Here is a 17,208-nt window from a genome sequence, read left to right as displayed (position 1 = left end):
GAAGGTAGTCCACATCACAGGCTAGTTCGCGTCCGGTGATTGTCTTCTTGATAGGTGTTAGAATCACACGTCCGGAAAGGTAATCAATGCAGACGAGACAAGAGTTTGTTTCATCTACTTCGAAAATGTCGAAATCGATCGTGTGCCATCTTCCAAAAGGTATAGGAAGAGGTCGAAGAAATCCGTATCGACGATGGCCAGGTTTGAATTGTCGACAGGCTTTGCAAGTTCCAACGTATTTGATGACGTCGGAGCGTACGGTAGGCCAGTAATAGTCCGTAAGAATTCTCGCGAGAGTCTTCTTAACACCGAGATGTTCTCCGGTGGCGAGTTCGTCATGGAATTTCCGTAAAATCTTCGGGCGAATATCCTCAGGAACGTATAAACATCCTTCGTGTCGTACTAATCCATTTTCGAACGTATAACGGAGTTCTTTCGAAGTTTTCTCGTGTTGGGGCTTTCGAGAAATTTCATCGATTCGCCCTAGGACTCTGTCTGCTTTGCAGCCATAGACCACTGGAGTTGCGTACCAGAGTCACCGGGTATGACACCTCCTTCGGGTCGGAAGGTTAGTTCATCATTGTCCTGTTTGCCAAAAGACACCGCGGACTATATCAGGCCAACGCTTTTGTCCCGATCATCAAAAAGTATGCCTGGAGCACTCCATGGCGCACCTGAAAACGGAGGAGTGCCCGACTTGTGTCAAGGGGCAGCAACATCAAGCCTCCCGGGAGCAGAAGGAAGCCGCAAAGCAGGCGAAGAGGGAAGCAAAGAAGAAGAAGAACTCCTTGTTTTAAAGGCGGCTCTGCGCACCCACCTCGGCTGTTTCAAGCGACGGCGGTTCCGACGGAGTCTCCGCGCCATACCAGGAACGGACGTGGTCTTGACCCGAGTTCTGGGTTGCGGAGGCTACCGCCTTGTAATCGAATGCCGTACCGAGGGCTCCGACAGGTACGGCATACCGCTGGCGGTGCGGATTCCCATTCGAGATACCGCACGGGCTCAGAAATCACGGAAAGCTCAGCTTAACAGCTGCGCGGCTACCAGCGGATTTTGTGAGGCCGTAGGAATTCCCGCACCACTGCTGATATGGCCTCGGTGGGAACGACCCGTTCCGTCACACGACCTACCACCACATGCGGCCATCTTTGCGAAAACAACTGGCAAGCCGTTGCACGCTGTTTGGCCGGGTGCGCCAGTCGAATTAAAGGAAAGAATACTGCTCGATTTCGCAGACTTGCAAATGCGGATCCTTGCAAAACCCTTTCGGAAGCTCCGGGGCCTGCGCCTGTCCCCGAACGGCGAATATTACGTCGGGGCACTATTTTCTGACGTACACGATCAAGCGATCAGACTGGCAGGTGCACATGCCGTCAATGTGGGCCCCTACTTACACTGGGAGGAGTACGCATATAACCAAGTTCAGGCGCTGTCAATCGTACTGAGCCACACTACCAGGCGCCGTCCGACGCAGTATCCTGCAGAATCTCGCCATAGTGTCGCACCTTGTTCTACGCATAGGTGCTGCACGTCCGACCGCCCACCGTGGCCTTTGTTTCATTTGCCATCCGGACATGCACAGTGGAAACGTGATGGTTGATCCCGAGAGTGGTCATATAACTGCGATCCTTGATTGGGATGGGGCAAACGTGGAGGCGTTCGACTCGTTTGCCATCTATCCAGCAAGCTTCTTTACCGTGTCTACCGAAGCGGAAGAGCTAGAGGACGAGGGGCTACGCGCGTGCTTCGCGGACAGAATGCGCGAGCTCGGAAGTCCGGAGTACGCTTGAGCTAATTACCCCGCCGCCGGACGACAAGTACGACGTGATGCTCGATTTCGCGCGGTCGATCGAGCGACCGATATCACTCGACCAGCGATGGTTCGACCACATCATCTATTATTTCTTGAAATGTGCTAGAGCGGCCGGTTTTGTTGCGGAACCAATCTCCGAACCACACGACCTCGAACGAACGCCCCGTCCCGCACGTTTGAAGTGGTGCTGGCCGTGTCGTTATTAGCTTAGCATTTTTCTGTTTGCACACATTCATCGTGCGCCTTGGTCAAGTGTATGAAACTGCGATTGCACACTGTAATATCTTCGCAAAGAGGCATATTCGACGTTTATTATTGGAATGGCCATCGGCGCAACTGACATTCATGGTAAAATTGTTATTTGTGTCGGCTGCTACTCCAATGAAAGCCCACAGATTTCACCGCAAAATCCAAATTTCGTCTGGGAAAGCCCTTCTGCCCATGTTGCATGTTCACAGGGCAGTCTGCGCACGTGACCTGTGAGATAAACATCACGCGTTCCACTTGGATCAGTCCCGTCTCGTGTGCCGTAATGGGGAATTGAAAGTTCACCAGCCTTCCCTGCACACTGCATAAGTCACTTCGGAAGACCGTAACTCCCACCCCTTCGCAAATTCAACCTCGCTCTCCTCCACTCGCCGTTCGCCATGAGCTTCTTCGGGTTAAAAGGGGTATGTACCCGACTGTGTAGCTGGCTGCTTGGCGCGCGAATGTGCTCAATCGCGCGTCAAACTGAGGGCTTTCCGGGGAGCATTGGGATGTCCGGTGCGCATCGAGCACTTTATCAGCGCTTGGGAAAGCCCGAGAAGAACGGGGTCGGCGGTGCGATAAAGCGGTCCTCCCCGTGCGTCGCAAAAGAATCGCCCCATGTGTTATTTTCACTAACCCTGTCCTTCACGTCTTACAGAACAAAACGTTCAAGCCAAAACGGAACATCCCCGAAGGCACCAAACAATATCAACTCAAAAAATATGCAGAGGCAACCCTCGGCTCCGGTAACCTTCGGCTCGCCGTCTCCCTTCCGGAAGGCGAAGACATGAACGAGTGGCTAGCAGTCAACACCGTTGACTTTTTCAACCAGATCAACATGCTCTACGGCACAATCACCGAATTCTGCACCCCCTCCGAATGCCCCGTCATGTCCGCGGGCCCCAAATACGAATACCACTGGTGCGACGGCGTCCAGTTCAAAAAACCCGTTAAAGTCTCGGCGCCCGAATACGTCGACTACCTGATGACCTGGGTCCAAGCGCAACTCGACGACGAAGCCATCTTTCCTTCCAAAATCGGCGTGCCGTTCCCGAAGTCGTTCCCGGGCATTGTCAAAAATATCTTCAAGCGGTTGTTCAGAGTTTACGCGCATATCTACCACGCGCATTTCCCAAAGATCGTCGCGCTGGGCGAGGAGGCGCACCTGAATACGTCGTTTAAGCACTTTGTGTTTTTTGTGCAGGAGTTTGCGCTGATCGATAAGAAGGAGCTGGCCCCGCTGGAGGAGCTGATCAAGACGTTGACGAATGAGAATAGGGCTGGGGCACCGGGTGCTGGGCCCGGTGGGGTCGTGGGGATACATAGTCCGGCTGCTGCCGCTTCGTCACCGACCGGTCTCGCCCAGTGATGAATGTGGGGAGGACGACGCGATGGATCGAGCGGGGCGCAATCAGACCGCCAGCCGGGGAAATTCCTTGTCGAGCAGGGGACTGCTTCCCACCATCTCTCGACACACGGCTGCCACCCTCGCCTGCATGCGCTACCGCCTACAGTATCTCTCAAACCTCAGACGTGTCTCTCCTACCTTTACGACTGTTCTTTTTTGGGCCGCCTTTCCTTCCCGTCTCCCTTCCATCTAATCCACTAATACCCCCTGTGTAATCCTATTCTGTGTTCTCTTTTTTGGAATGTGTAAAATGGTGCCTACCTTGCTTGCTCGAATGGCCTGGTCGATTATGCTTTGATACCTCATCAGTTTGTGTGTCGACCATTGTCTCAGAACTGTTCCCAAAAGAGGTGTTGCGAGAGAGGTACACAAAATGACCGTTCACGTCCACCACAAAGAGAGAGAGGGAAGCCGAGGAAACCCAGCAACGACTACACACTACATACGCCCGAAACTGCACATGTACCGACAACGCATACCACACCCTCGACTGCTGTACGCTTTGCTTCTACTGTAGACGTCTCCGGGGCAGATATCTCCTCAGATACATTAAACTTCTACCTATTCTAGGTAAACGAGATGGGACGACGGTCAATGGTCCGTCCCTCACCGGCCGTCCACCTCAAGAATCCATCAACTTTAGAGTGAAAGGGTGTCCGGGGGCTTTGAACACCGGATCTGCTGTCCAGGGCGTTGACTTACGATTTGCCTCCATTCGTTCGGATTGCAAAAGTCATGAGTCCTCCTCATCCTCCTCCTCATCCTCCTCATCCACACTCCCCCGTTTCCTCCCTTTCCCCGGCCCCGCCGCGCCTATGACCACATCCCCCCCGACCAACCCCCCCTTCACCAACGCCGCCGTCAACGCCGCCCCCGTCGGCACCGTCCGATTCCCCCACACCGTGAACCCCCTCAACGCCTCCTCAAACGGCGCCACCCACGTGGTCACCCTACAATGCGCCCACGCAGCCGGATGCACACCCGGCGTCCATCTATCGTCGTTCACCGACCACCCGCACTCGGGGATCTCGGGGAGGGTGCGGAACCCGACGAGACGGTATGGGCGCATGCCGTCGTCTTCGAAGGGGGTTGTGCTGGGGACGCCGGGTTCTTGGGTTTTGTCGAAGGTGGTGGATTGAGTTGGGTCGGCGGCGCCGGTCGCGCCTGAGGACCAGTTGGTGAAGCGCATCCATTTGGGGCGGGGGGGATGTGCGGGGAGTGGGGGGGTGACGTCGGAGAGGGAGGGGTGGAGGGAGGTGCGGGGGTGGGTTGCGGCGGCGCGGGTCATGTATTCCTGGTCGTCGGCGATGCGGCGGATGATTTCGCCCATAGGTGAGCGGCCTGCTGGTTTGGATGTTGCTCGACCTGTTGCCGGGAAAAAGGAACCCGTCAGTTTTCCCCGCTAACCACAAAACACAAAAGGGAAATATCCTTACCCAACCCGCTTGTAGCAAGCACAGTCCCATGCCGCATATGCCACTGCAGAAATGAATACGTCACTACCTTGGGCGCCGGGTACGACGGGTTCGCAAAAACCTCCTCCTGTGGCGGTGTAGGCTCCAACCCATTCCCACTCAACACCACCTCCCCGTTCGCGCTGCCTTTCTTCCCCTGCGCCCGCATCTGCTGCCGGATATGCCGTGGCGTAACATAACGCACGCCGAGGTACGTGCGAATGAACCGCTTATCCGTATCCGTCTGACTCGGGATTTTACCGCGGTACGCCGCCCCGCCGCTCACAGCCATATTGATCCTGCAGGTCAGATCCTCCACGAGGGTGCTCAATTTCTCCCAACTCCATGGCGGATCGACGGCTTCCATGACCTTCGGCAGGGCTTCACCATCAAGGATGCCGTCCGATGCGCATTGTTTGATGGCTTGCAAGAATTCGGGGCAGAGAGAAGAGAGTGGCGCGTCGGGGGTGCGCCAGCCGTGGGGTAGATGCTCAAAGTCGGCAGCTTCGCCTCCGACGAGGTAGACGGCGACTTGGGTATCGAGGCCGGCGAAGCGGAAGTGGTTCAGGGAGCAGGTGGCGCGGGATTGGCCGAAGAGTTCCACGGGTCGCCACTGTTTATGGATGTTCACGGTTAGTACTCTCAACGATCGAAAAGAGAACCGCTATGTCACCGAAAACATACCTTTCCCGTCCGAAACTTTCCCCCGCCAGCCCCACACTCCGAACACAACGCATACTTCACATTACACGTATTACACACATACTCCACCGCAAACTCCGGATCCATCCACCCCGCCTCGCTCGTGCCATCCACATCCGCGTTGATGCCCCCACAGCCTCCCGGTCGTCTGCACACATTACATTCGAAGATAGCGTGTTTGCGATGGTTAGCCATCGCGGCGGGACGTTTGCGGGAGGATCGTTTGGGGCGTTTGTTGGCGTGGCCGCTGACGACTGTGTTGACGTTGATTTTGGGCGCGCAGGAAGGGCATTCGAGGTCGAGGAGGTATTCGGAGGCGAGTTGGGCGGTTGTGCCGTGCAAGAAGAGCTGGACGAAGGATTCGCCGCATGATCGACATGTGCCGTCTTCTTGGGCTACTTCCCTCTTTTTGGGTGCGCGAGCCCCTGTTTGTGGGTATGCCCCGCGGCGGTCAACGCGCTTGGGGGGGAGGTTTTGGTTCGTGCCCGGGACGGAGGGTGGCGAAGTTGTTGTCACAGTCTCTGGAGAGCCGACTGACGACGAGCTTCCGACGGAGAAATGCTGGCGCTGCTGTCGTTGCTGTGGCTGTGGCTGTGCCAAATCGGTCTCTGCGGGAACGGACGGAAGAGAGGCCGCGTTCAACCCATTTTGCACTGTCTGCGAGACACCAGTGTTGAAAGAAGACGCAGTTGCCGGCGCTTCCGGGAGATTCTCAAACAACATCGGTAGGAACGCCAAATCCGAATAAAAGTGCGCCGTTTCCCCATCGAGGTCCGTCGAGAAGTCCTGCATGAAGTCCGCCACCGGCTGATCCTGCTGGAACGACAGACTCCTCGGCGAGGGGTTGTTGAGGACGAAATCATTCAACGCCGGTGGTGTTGCAAAGGGGGGGATATGCTGAGATGAAGATCCGAGGGGGTTGGGGAATATGAGCGGGTCGTTTGAGAAGGGGGGCGAAAAGCGCGGGAAGCTCTCGGAGTGCGGTAGTTGGGGCACATGTTGGAATGGATTTGAGTGGACGGGCACTGAGTGGTGATGCCGCGGTGGAGCCGCTGCAGCCTGCACTGGCTGCAAACCCTCAAATGGCGACTGTTGTTCGGTATGCTGCTGTTGCTGGTTTTGTGGTAAATTGAGCTGCTGCTGTAGCGGCTGCGGTTGTGGTATGTCGCCCAACGAAGGCAACCCCTCCTCGCAAATGTGAGTGCGTCCTTGCTGCAGTATAGCAAGCTCCAGCTCCTTTGACTTCTGCTCTGCCTCTTTTGCCTTCCGATGCTCTTCCGCAATGGACAGAACCTATGATTGTAAAGCGTGAGTGAGCAGTCGCACCCGGTCAAGGAAACCACCCAATGGCGTCCTGACAGTCCCGACAAAGACAACGGACATGGGCACCTTTGACTCACCATACGCAAGTCCTCACTAGACAGCGGCTGCGGCAACGCCGCGATTATCGAGTTGATATCCATCACTGTTACTGTTGCCGCCGTTCCGTTCTCTTGAAAAGAGGTGGGTCACTGGAGGGATGCCATTCGACGAAAGTATGAAATGCAACGAAGGTGGCACCGACACCCAACCGAGACCGTTTGTACAGTTGCTTGCGGGAGAGGGGAGGAGCTTTTCTTGGCACCTGGTGGTGAACGGCTGTCTCACGAAGCACACCCAGTTCAAGCCTACGAAGGCATATGAGGACAAGCGGTGGTGGGAAAGTGGAAAGAGCGCCCAGATAACAGCGGCTTTCGTGACGATAATTTCACGTTTCCACGCGTTGCAATTTGAGGCCTGCATTCGCCATTCGCGTTGGATGCTTACCGCTGGGAGACACACCAGCAAACCAGAACAGAACAGGTGGATGTAGACAGCGGGATGCAGTACGATAGAATGGGATGAGAGTCTTGGAGAGGCAAGCAACGTGGCATCTTCCCTTATTGGATACAGTATCGAATACATAAAAGAGAGGGGGATAACTAAACTGAAGCTAGACTGGGAGGGGCGTCAGCGGGATCAACACTTCTTCCCCAACTCCTTGCTGGAGACGCAGTTCATCCCTATCTCACGCTTTACCCATCCCATGAGCCACCCCCCACGCAAACGTGAGCTAAATTTCCTCCTACGCCGTACCGCAATGGCCGGGCCTCCTGAGAAGCACCATCATTTCTTCTCCGCCTTCTTCTTCCCGCCACCCCTTCCGGCAAATCCCCACTCAATCTGATTGGCCATCTTGATATGCACACCCAACTCTTCAGCAAAAGTCCAGACCAATCCCGGATTCTTCTGAAACCCTCTGCCGACCATGATCCCGTCCAATCCCGAATGCAAAAGCACTTCCGCCAATTTTCCCGTGTCGATTGATCCCACAGCGGTCACATGGAGTTTATCTCCCACGGCCTTTTTGATGGCTTGTGCGAAGGGGGCTTGGTAGCCCGGGCCGCGCTTGAAGATGTTTTGTTTGGGATGGATGCCCGCGGAGCTGACGTCGAGCAAATCCACGCCTCGTTCGGCCAGCAGGGGTGCCAGTCTGATCGTATCCTCGACGGTCCAAGATTCCGGGAACTCTGAATCCCCCTTCAACCAGTCGTCGGCAGAGATGCGAAGGAACAAGGGTGTTTCCTTTGGCAAGACCGCCCTGACGGCTTCCACCACCTCCAACGTCAAACGAATCCTGTTTTCAAAGCTTCCTCCATACTCGTCGGTTCGTTTGTTGCTGACGGGACTATTGAATTGGTGCAGGAGGTACCCGTGGGCGTTGTGAATTTCAATCACGTCGAATCCTGCAGTGACGGCCCGCTTGGCCGCATCGACGAATGCCTGTTTGATTCGTTCGATGCCCTGTTTGTCCAACTCCTTTGGCGAAGGAAACGTCTTGGAATAGGCAATGGCGGAAGGGGCAACGACTTTGTCCGGCCAACCACCGACTTCTTCCACGGCGGTGGCCCCAAAGTCGAGCCAGGGTGCAACGGTACTGGCTTTGCGGCCCGCGTGAGCGATTTGGATGCCAATCTTTTGGTTTTGCGAGTGTGCGAATTCGACGATACGTTGCAGCGGGGCTATCTGCGAATCTTCCCACAGACCGCTATCCTCTGGTGTGATCCTTCCCTGTGTCGGGGGTTGAGATGAGATGTAGGTGGGATGTGGGCGTGAGGAAAGGCTTCGCTAGCGAATGAGCGCCTCGTTCGACCACTCACCTCAGGAGTAACACTAGTAGCCTCAACGATACTCAACCCCGGCCCCCTCTGAATGATCCCGCCTAGGTGCGTCAAATGCCAGTCCGTAAGCCTCCCCTTGTCCGCCGAATACTGGCACAGGGGCGAGAGGAATATTCTGTTTTGAAAAGTGACTCCGCGGATGGTTAGGGGAGTGAATAGCTTCGGGACGGTGTCATTATCTTCCGCCCTGGCGGTTCCGGCTGGCGGGATTTGAGCGGGAGTGAAGTAGGAGACGCCTGGTTGTGCGACGTTGCGGATGACCGGGTGTGAGGCGGTTGCCGGGGAGGAGGTGGTGACTTGGGACATGTTTGTTGCGTGAGAGGTGTTGCTGTTGTCCGCGAGTGATGTTGAGAGTGGTTTCCGAACGCAAGACGGGCAAGATGGGCGGGTGGAAAGGGTCCTTTTATACCCTCCTCCTCCCTCCTCAGCATTAGTGATTCAGCATCTCAATGTTGACGCGTTTCCGCGCATTTGGCTCACCGTGACGGCAGCAGCTGACAAATACATATACATACAGTACACAGAAGACACTGGGAAGACACTGGGAGACTGGGAAGACACTCCAACAGCTATATACGCAATAGCACAGGACATACTAGCTAGCTACCCAATACAGAGAAGCCGGAAGGACAGCAACGTGGCATCTTCCATTATCGCCAGGTTTGATGGGATGGATTCCCGATTTCTACAGCTTCCAATTCCTACGTCGTTTGTCAAATGATATTTTTCCTGCCCAAGGATATCACATTAAGAAATCAAAGGATATGGGATGGTGTCGAGTGTAACGACAGAAATAGCTTCTATAGTGCCGACGACATGGAGGCGGTTGTAAGTGTCGTCTGACACTGCCTTACGGAACACAGTCCTCCGCTCGCATCAGGTCCCATAGCGAGCGCCGCTCGCTTTCCTCCTCCATTCAAGTCAGTCCCAGGTGTCCAGGCGGACCATCGTGCAGTGGGCGAACCGGAATATCTAGTCCTGCACTCCCATCCAGCTCATCTCGATGCAAAGCAGCGCTTCGTATCTGTATCTACAGCTTGGCGGCAGTCTTCACATCACCGATATATAGCTTGGGCCCATATTTGTCCAAAACCTTGTCGGAATGGAACTGCTCAAACTGCTTCGTCGCGTCCTTTCCGCAGTTCTATTGACCCATTAAAACCGTAAGCACATATGACCATCAATGTACAGTACACGTATCCGTCCGTCACCCCAGAAAGGGTCGGCGCCCCCCGCTTCCTTACACACTCACCTTCAAGAGGACCTTCTTGCCACCTGGATGGTCATCCAAGAAAGACGTGACGTCGTAGACCTTGCCCTTGACGATGACCCAGGCCGACGAGTCTGACTTGTGCTCGGCGACTTGCTCGAGGGTGAAGGTTTTGGCGGACATGGTTCGTCGTGGTGGATGTTGTGTGCGAAGTGCTTCTGCTTGGGGAACTGTGAGTTGCGCGGGAGATATCGGCCACCGAGGGACAAGAGGGCCATGGCGCAATCGCGTGGACCGTGTTCTCATGTCCTGCATTCTGGGTTGCATTCCGACTTTGACTGCCGAAGCCCTCCCCTGCTGGAGGCCAGTAAATGCAAAGAATGCGGTAGGAAGGGAAACCAAAAACTTGAGTGTATTTACACGGGGGGAAGGAACAAAAAAAACACAAAAACTTTTATAGGTGGTATACACCATAGACAAAAAGGGTTCGTAACATGCCGGCGGTACACTGAAAACCGCTGAAGTGGATGCGGTCCGACGCGATGACTGGCAGAAAGCGTGTTTGTTGAGATGTGCCGGGCCGCGCTCATTAAGGAAAGCCAAATTGTCTTTTCTTGGGAGTGAGGGGAGAGGATGCGCGGAGCTGGTGTCCTGATGGGGTATGATGGGGTGGGTATATGAGCTTCTATTCGACGACACGGTGTCCCTTGTCCGTTGCTGGGAGTCGGGTATGGTGTCAGGGACGCAAAGAGGGGTATAAACGCCGCCGGACATCCAAAAGCGGAGTTGTGCAAGAGCTTTTGAGCAAAGTTGGGCGTACGCGCTGCGAACGGGACGAACATCGATGAGATCGTCGACTTGAGTGGGATGGTGGGATGATATTCGGGGTATCGGGGTGCTCGTTGAAAGCGTTCGCAGACCGTCCTAGACAAAGTATCGCGAATCAACGCCCTTGGCAAAGTCCCAGACGATGATGGTCTGTTCGGTTTCAGAACACACACAGACGTCAGTGATGCTTTTCTGCAGCCAAATTCCACTCGTTTCCTGTTCAGAATCATACCTGGTCCTGACTACAACTAACGATCCGCGTCTCGTCAAACGCAAGTTTGAACACGCGGCCAGAATGCGCGCGGGTCGGCGTCGTCCCCACATTCGTCGCCGCCGCCCCCACAGTCGTAATCCCACCCGCGCCCTCCACTCCCATCCTCGTCGCCCCCAGATTCCCACCCCCACACAAATCCAGAAGAAGCTCCCCCGTCTTCAAATCCCAGACTTTGATAGTCTCGTCATAGCTCCCCGAAACGATCCGGGTGTCGTCGAATTGGAGGGTGCGGACGAGGGAGGTGTGCCCGTCGATGGTGCGGAGAAGGGTGCCGGTGGGGGCTGACCAAAGTTTTATTGTGCTGTCTGGTTATGGGAAGAATTCGAGTCTGGTTGAGATACGGGGCCATGGCGAGGGGGTTGGGTAAGTTACCTGAAGACCCGGAGACGATGAGATCCCCGTCGAATTGAATGCACGCGATGCCGCGGGTGTGGCCGAGGAGGGTTTTGAGGTGGGCGCCGGTGTGGAGGTCCCATAGTTTGATGGAGCGGTCTATGCTCAACGGAATCAGCCTGCTACACGATGTTGCAAACAGCATAAAGGATTCCGGTCCACTCACCTCCAGACGCAGAAACAACCACCCTCCCCTTCATCTGCACCGCATTAACCGCCGCCCGATGCCCCACCATCGTCCTCACCAGCTTTCCCGACTCCAGATCCCACACCTTGACAGTCGTATCTTTACTACAACTAACCACCCACTTCTCATCAAACCTCAAATTCAGCACACTCTCCATATGTCCCGTCATCGTCCGCAACATCCTGCCACTCCGCACGTCCCACACGATCATGCTCCAATCCGAAGAGCCGGAGACGATGATGTTTTCATTGTATTGCAGACACAATACGGACCCGGTATGTCCCCTCAACGTGGCCTTACAATGTCCCGACCGGGTATCCCATATCTTCAGCGTTTTATCCCTCGACCCCGAAACGATCTTCCGCGAATCGAATTGGAGGCAGTACACGGCCTCGGTGTGCCCCTGGAAAACGGTGGTGCTGCAGCGGTTGTGGAGCCAGTTTTGGGCAAGGTTGTGGCGTTGATGGTAGATCTCGCGCCAGGGGATTAAGGGGGTTGAGGAGGAGGTATGGGAGAAGTGGCTGGCGGTGGAGAGTCGGCTTTGGGGGCGGCCGAAGGGGGAGGGGATGGTGCCGCGGTCGATGAGGGATGAGAGTGATGAGCGAGGTTTGAGAAGGGATGTTGAGGAGGGTTGCTCTGCTGCGAGTGCCGTTGTCGACGCTGCTGGCTCCTCGTGATCGGTTTCGCTATCGCTGCTACTGCTGCTACTACTACTAGTGCTACGAGTGTTGCTGTAGGTTCGGGCGACGCCGATATGATCACCTGCCGAATCGCAAATCTTCACATTCTGGAATTCGTCCATCAGGTCATCTTTCTTTTTCCTCCCGTGTGCCCTTCGGCTCTCCTTCCTCAGCCTCCGCCGCTCAACGTCATTGCTCCAGCGAACCCTCTCATTGAGGTAGTTATCGCTGATCTTCCACCCTTTGCCTACATACAAGCTATGCCAGACGGAGTTATCGTATGCTACAGCCCTCCATTCCGACGAGACGCGTGCGACGCGGACTAGCGTCCGTGGGTTCGTGTAGCTGAGGATGTGAGCAGCGATTTCAAGTGGAAGACGGGCGATAAAGTCACGGGCGAGGAGAGGCTGGATGCGGCGGGAGATGGAGCCCAGGAGAGGGGCCGAAAGGGTTTGGAGGAGAGCAAATGCGAATTCTGGGGGTGATAAACGAGTGAGTGGGTTTATAAGTTGATTTGACGCGGATGAACATGGATGAGCGAAGCGAAGCCATCAACCAAGCCATCAGCCGCCGATGAACAACCACCAGCCATCAACCGCCGACCAACAAGCGCTCCCTTGCTCGCTCCGCTCGCGACGAGGATGTTGGGTTGCGGTGGGCGGAGAGTAGATCGCTTCGCTCGCGTGCCTTGAGCATTCTCCTCGCTGCGCTCGGCTCCTGTGCGTGTTGGGCTCGCTACGGCTCGGAATAAAACACTTACCAGCGCGCTCTATTTCAGACCAAGTGGCGAAAGATACGGAAGTAGGTGGAAGGCCATGAGTCGACTTCCAGCTGTTTTCCGAGTAAGAGGGCGACTGCTCGCTTTTGTTGTTGTTGGTACTGTCGCTGTTGCTGTTATGGTGAGAAGGTAATAGACACAGTTCGTCAAAGCCCTCGTCGTCGGTGTCAGTGTCGGCGGCGGCGGCGATACTCCTTGTGGACAAGGAGGTAGTTGGTGCGCCTGCGGGAGTGGCCATTGCAAGTGCAAGTGCGTCAGCTGCTGTGCACCAAGCGAGCTAGCAAGAAAAGCAGCGATGGGACTACATATGGTAGTTGGTGGGGAAAGGCCGCAATTGTTGTTGTCCTCAAAGGGGAGCGGGGAGGGAGCGGGCGGGCGGGCGGGTGAGCGTGCGTGACGCAGGTTGCTGACTGACAGCATTGACGGCCTGACAGGACAAACGCCCCCCCCCCCCCCCCCGCCGTCGCCGTCGTCTCTCTCCACAATAAAAGGTGGAACAACCCGGAAGCGGCTTGACCTTCATTCCTTCTCGTCTGGTCAACAGCCTCTCCTCTCGCTTTCTCAACGCCTTCCAAGCAAGCAGCCGCTGTCATCCATAACTTCGCTCACCGCCCGCCGAACGATGGCCCCTGCAGACGAACTATCCTTGTCTATCCACGAGCGTCTCCGAGCGTCTCTGAAACGACGTCAGGCACTCAATCGCCCCTCATCTCCAACTTCATCCCACCAGGATCAAGCGAGCCGAGAAACCTTCGAGTCAAAACCCGCCAAGTCACAATCAGAATACCAAACCATGCAGCAAATCGATACCACTCTCGATCCAGCATTCGACCCAACCTTCGTAACGCCTTCCTCCATCCTTCACACCCAAATAATCCATGCCTTATGCAACCCTCACATCATTGCGCGCCTGCCCATGAGTTCTCTTACCCTCCTCAAGCACATTCATGGGCAATCTGATATACCTCCTGTTACGAATTTGCACGTCAACGATTGGAATTTGAGAAACATTGAGGTGTATTTGGAGGATCTGGAAAGGGATGGCGTTTTGGAATTGAGAAGGGTTGGCGTGCATGGAAAGGAGAGGGATGTTGTGGTTGCCGTGGATTCCGTCAGGTGTGTGAAGCTGAGCAAAGCGAGGAGAATGCGAGCGTCAGATCTTTGCGAGCGAAGCGAGCTTGGAGCACACGCAGCTCGACCTCCCCGTCGCGAGCGGAGCGAGCAGGGTCTCGTTCAACCAACCAGCCATCGAATTGCGAGGAGAGATATAAAGTAGCAGGTCGGAAGCCATCGATCGTGCGCATAACACGAGCCCAACCTTCCTCGTCGCGAGTGGAGCGAGCAGGGCATCGTTTCAAACATCCAGCCAAGCATTGAACCCCACAACCGGCCAACCAACATGTGCTCCCCGTCTCGCTGACCCAACACTGATTCTTCTTGCAGGGCCGCTATGAGGCTGTCGTCAATGCCAACCTCCCGTGAGGGCGCCGAGCACCCGGCAGATACCAAAAACGACTCGCAACTTGCGCCGAGATCACAAAGCCCACAAGAGGGTCCTGTCCTGACATGGGATGTCGCTCCAAAATTGCCTGGTAAAGCATCTCCCTTCATCCCTCGTCCAACAACCAGCATTGCTTCACCGAGTACATTTTTCTGGGCCCGCATCAGGACTGGAAGAAGCAAACGCCGTCCTAGCAACCCCAACCGCCCGGGAAGCCATTCGCGACGGCATGTGCGAGGACATCTACTCACTGATACGTAAACCAACCGCGCGGTGGCGACTGATAGCTGAGAAGGTGTTCTCTATTTCATATCAGTGCTGGATGCAAAATCGATGAGACGGCTGACCGCATTGGGCCTTTGTCATCCTAGTTCAAAGGCCAAGAAGATGTCCCCTTCCGCGACTTTTGCCCCTGGCGGCTCCGCGACGAGTGCTTAAACCACCATCCGCAAGGATACAGATGTGATAAGGTACGTCAAAACTCGTCTTTTCCACCAACATCTGTTCATGAAGCCTCGATCTCATTTGTTCCGTCCAATTTCCAAACAGCTCCATTTCCGCCGCATCCTCCAACCCCAAACCGACCCCTCCCTCGGCGACTGCTCCTACCTCAACACCTGCCACCGCATGGACGTGTGCAAGTACATCCACTACGAGCTGGATGAGGTTGGGGGCGTGATTGATATTCAGCGGGCTATTCCGGTTTCGAGGGTGGGCAATCCGGTAAGGTTTCTGTGAGGGGTGATCTGGCGAGATATGGTGGATTTCATGTATCTCACGTCAATGGCAATTGGAATCTATAGCATCCCGCACAGTGGATTCGATGCGATGTGCGCACGTTCGATTTCAGCGTTGCTGGGAAGTTTTCTGTTATCATGGTGCGTGAGGAGAGCGACGGTGCCCTGAATAGCCCCCAAATGGGCGATTTCTTTTCCTAACGCCCTTCCTCTCTTGGGCGCACCCAGGCAGACCCACCATGGGACATCCACATGAACCTCCCCTACGGCACCATGACCGACGACGAGATGCGCGCGATGCCCATCAGCGCGTTGCAGGATGACGGCTTCATCTTTTTGTGGGTAACTGGGCGCGCGATGGAGTTGGGGAGGGAGTGTTTGCGGATCTGGGGGTGAGTTTCGGGAGGGGTGCTCTTGTGCAAGTTTCCCGGACCGATGTTTTCGATAGACTGACCATGTATCGCTTTTTGCATTGCAGATACCAGCGAATCGACGAACTGATCTGGGTCAAAATCATGCAACTCCAAAAACTCATCCGAACCGGTCGAACCGGGCACTGGTATCACCCCCATCCCCCTTCTCCTCCATCGTTACCGCACTGATAACACCCCACCCGCACAGGCTCAACCACAGCAAAGAACACTGCCTAGTCGGCATCAAAGGCCGCCCGCGGTACCACAATGTCGGGATCGATACGGATGTATTGGTTGCGGAGGTGCGCGAGACGAGCAGGAAGCCGGATGAGGTTTATGGGATCATTGACCGGCTTTGTCCGGGGTCGAGAAAGATTGGTGAGTGTGTTTGAATTCTTTTTGGCGGCCGACCGTGAGGTGGAATGGGATGTGTAATCTAATGCACCCTTTTTCGGCCTTTCCTCTTCGGTTGTCGTATCTGTCCTATTCTGCCATCTCAACGCATCACCACGCCGATGTGATGGCGACTTGCAGAAATATTCGGACGAATGCACAACACGCGCGACGGCTGGCTCACACTCGGTAACCAGCTGGACGGGGTGCGGATTTCGGAGGAGGATATGCTTGAGCGGGTGAGCGGGTTGTCCCACCCTCTGCTTCCTCCATACGTCTCTGCTTTCCATTTGGGCTCTTGCTTCACTTCATCGCTCAACAGCTGACCTGTCCGGGCATCGTCCTCCACAGTTTCGCAAACGATACCCGGAGACGCCCGTCACGCTGTACACCCAACCGGAATGATAGTCCTCGTTACACACTATGTGGTGCGGCTAAACGGCGTATAGGGGAGTATAAACGGCAGCATTGGAACGTAGAAAGCTATTAGTTCGCTGTTTCGATGAGTAGGCTCAGGCAGTACAACGTGTTCGTGTATATCAACATGTATCTTGATGTTGGAAGATGAAAAGGGGTGATCCTCAATTTAGCTGGTTACCCACCAAGTACTCTGGACCGATGGAGGCATGGTGGTAATTTCAATGCAAGTTCTCTGATCGAATCAGAGGACATTCCAGTAGAAATAAAGCGGGATGAGGACAGAGAGACGGGCGTCCCAGATGTGTTCATCACCCTAAACTTGCGTCGTTTTCAAGTGCTTTCCTCACGGATAGACATTGAGCAAACGGGCTGACTCGACCCCGACGCGTTATCGACGCGTTAGAAAGAGAGACGACTCCAACGGCAGCGTCGCGTTGCAGAACCCCATTGCCAATGTACATATTTATATGTTCATCTCGTCCCCCATGAAGGCCAAGCGTGCATAAAGGAAGCACTTGTCAACCGCTGTTGTCCGAAAGGGACTGTCAAACCTGTCGCGGCGAGCGTG

At 55.2% G+C, this 17,208-nt stretch overlaps 7 protein-coding genes across 7 annotated transcripts; 3 read left to right on the top strand and 4 right to left on the bottom strand.

The window, feature by feature from the left end:
* The first annotated feature begins 329 nt into the window (after window positions 1-329).
* On the top strand, window positions 330-1,714 carry EV422DRAFT_10869 (uncharacterized protein). The gene is made up of 2 exons (XM_053064577.1): window positions 330-568; window positions 649-1,714. The coding sequence occupies exon 2, from the start codon at window positions 650-652 to the stop codon at window positions 1,598-1,600; it is 951 nt and encodes a 316-aa protein (XP_052930037.1). The 5' UTR covers window positions 330-568; window position 649; the 3' UTR covers window positions 1,601-1,714.
* A 633-nt stretch (window positions 1,715-2,347) lies between these two features.
* On the top strand, window positions 2,348-4,302 carry EV422DRAFT_572784 (Mob1/phocein). The gene is made up of 3 exons (XM_053073163.1): window positions 2,348-2,484; window positions 2,721-3,354; window positions 3,804-4,302. Exons 1-3 carry the CDS (start codon window positions 2,461-2,463, stop codon window positions 3,845-3,847), a joined length of 702 nt encoding a protein of 233 aa, XP_052930036.1. The 5' UTR covers window positions 2,348-2,460; the 3' UTR covers window positions 3,848-4,302.
* On the bottom strand, window positions 3,777-7,378 carry EV422DRAFT_10836 (uncharacterized protein). Its single transcript, XM_053064575.1, has 4 exons — window positions 7,027-7,378; window positions 5,609-6,919; window positions 4,907-5,537; window positions 3,777-4,835 (listed from the first exon to the last, which is right to left on the bottom strand). Exons 1-4 carry the CDS (start codon window positions 7,087-7,089, stop codon window positions 4,204-4,206), a joined length of 2,637 nt encoding a protein of 878 aa, XP_052930035.1. The 5' UTR covers window positions 7,090-7,378; the 3' UTR covers window positions 3,777-4,203.
* A 95-nt stretch (window positions 7,379-7,473) lies between these two features.
* On the bottom strand, window positions 7,474-9,227 carry EV422DRAFT_511426 (NADH-dependent flavin oxidoreductase). Its single transcript, XM_053069007.1, has 2 exons — window positions 8,806-9,227; window positions 7,474-8,716 (listed from the first exon to the last, which is right to left on the bottom strand). The coding sequence occupies exons 1-2, from the start codon at window positions 9,130-9,132 to the stop codon at window positions 7,772-7,774; spliced, it is 1,272 nt and encodes a 423-aa protein (XP_052930034.1). The 5' UTR covers window positions 9,133-9,227; the 3' UTR covers window positions 7,474-7,771.
* A 629-nt stretch (window positions 9,228-9,856) lies between these two features.
* EV422DRAFT_491156 (putative cytochrome b5) lies at window positions 9,857-10,219 on the bottom strand (the record flags this gene model as incomplete). The annotated part of the gene is made up of 2 exons (XM_053067509.1): window positions 9,857-9,970; window positions 10,079-10,219. The coding sequence occupies 2 exons, from the start codon at window positions 10,217-10,219 to the stop codon at window positions 9,857-9,859; spliced, it is 255 nt and encodes an 84-aa protein (XP_052930033.1).
* Window positions 10,220-10,922: 703 nt separating this feature from the next.
* Window positions 10,923-13,546, bottom strand: EV422DRAFT_10769 (WD40-repeat-containing domain protein). The gene is made up of 5 exons (XM_053064571.1): window positions 13,159-13,546; window positions 11,698-12,873; window positions 11,511-11,630; window positions 11,097-11,443; window positions 10,923-11,014 (listed from the first exon to the last, which is right to left on the bottom strand). The coding sequence occupies exons 1-5, from the start codon at window positions 13,412-13,414 to the stop codon at window positions 10,961-10,963; spliced, it is 1,953 nt and encodes a 650-aa protein (XP_052930032.1). The 5' UTR covers window positions 13,415-13,546; the 3' UTR covers window positions 10,923-10,960.
* A 1,638-nt stretch (window positions 13,547-15,184) lies between these two features.
* On the top strand, window positions 15,185-16,546 carry EV422DRAFT_490606 (MT-A70-domain-containing protein; the record flags this gene model as incomplete). Its single annotated transcript, XM_053067474.1, has 6 exons — window positions 15,185-15,400; window positions 15,481-15,555; window positions 15,643-15,806; window positions 15,893-15,973; window positions 16,036-16,205; window positions 16,362-16,546. The coding sequence occupies 6 exons, from the start codon at window positions 15,185-15,187 to the stop codon at window positions 16,544-16,546; spliced, it is 891 nt and encodes a 296-aa protein (XP_052930031.1).
* Between the last annotated feature and the right edge of the window lie 662 nt (window positions 16,547-17,208).

Source organism: Fimicolochytrium jonesii (genome assembly GCF_025526975.1).
Source record: "Fimicolochytrium jonesii strain JEL569 chromosome Unknown EV422scaffold_1, whole genome shotgun sequence".
NCBI classification, from domain to species: domain Eukaryota; kingdom Fungi; phylum Chytridiomycota; class Chytridiomycetes; order Spizellomycetales; family Powellomycetaceae; genus Fimicolochytrium; species Fimicolochytrium jonesii.
This window is presented reverse-complemented; position numbering and strand designations above follow the sequence as displayed.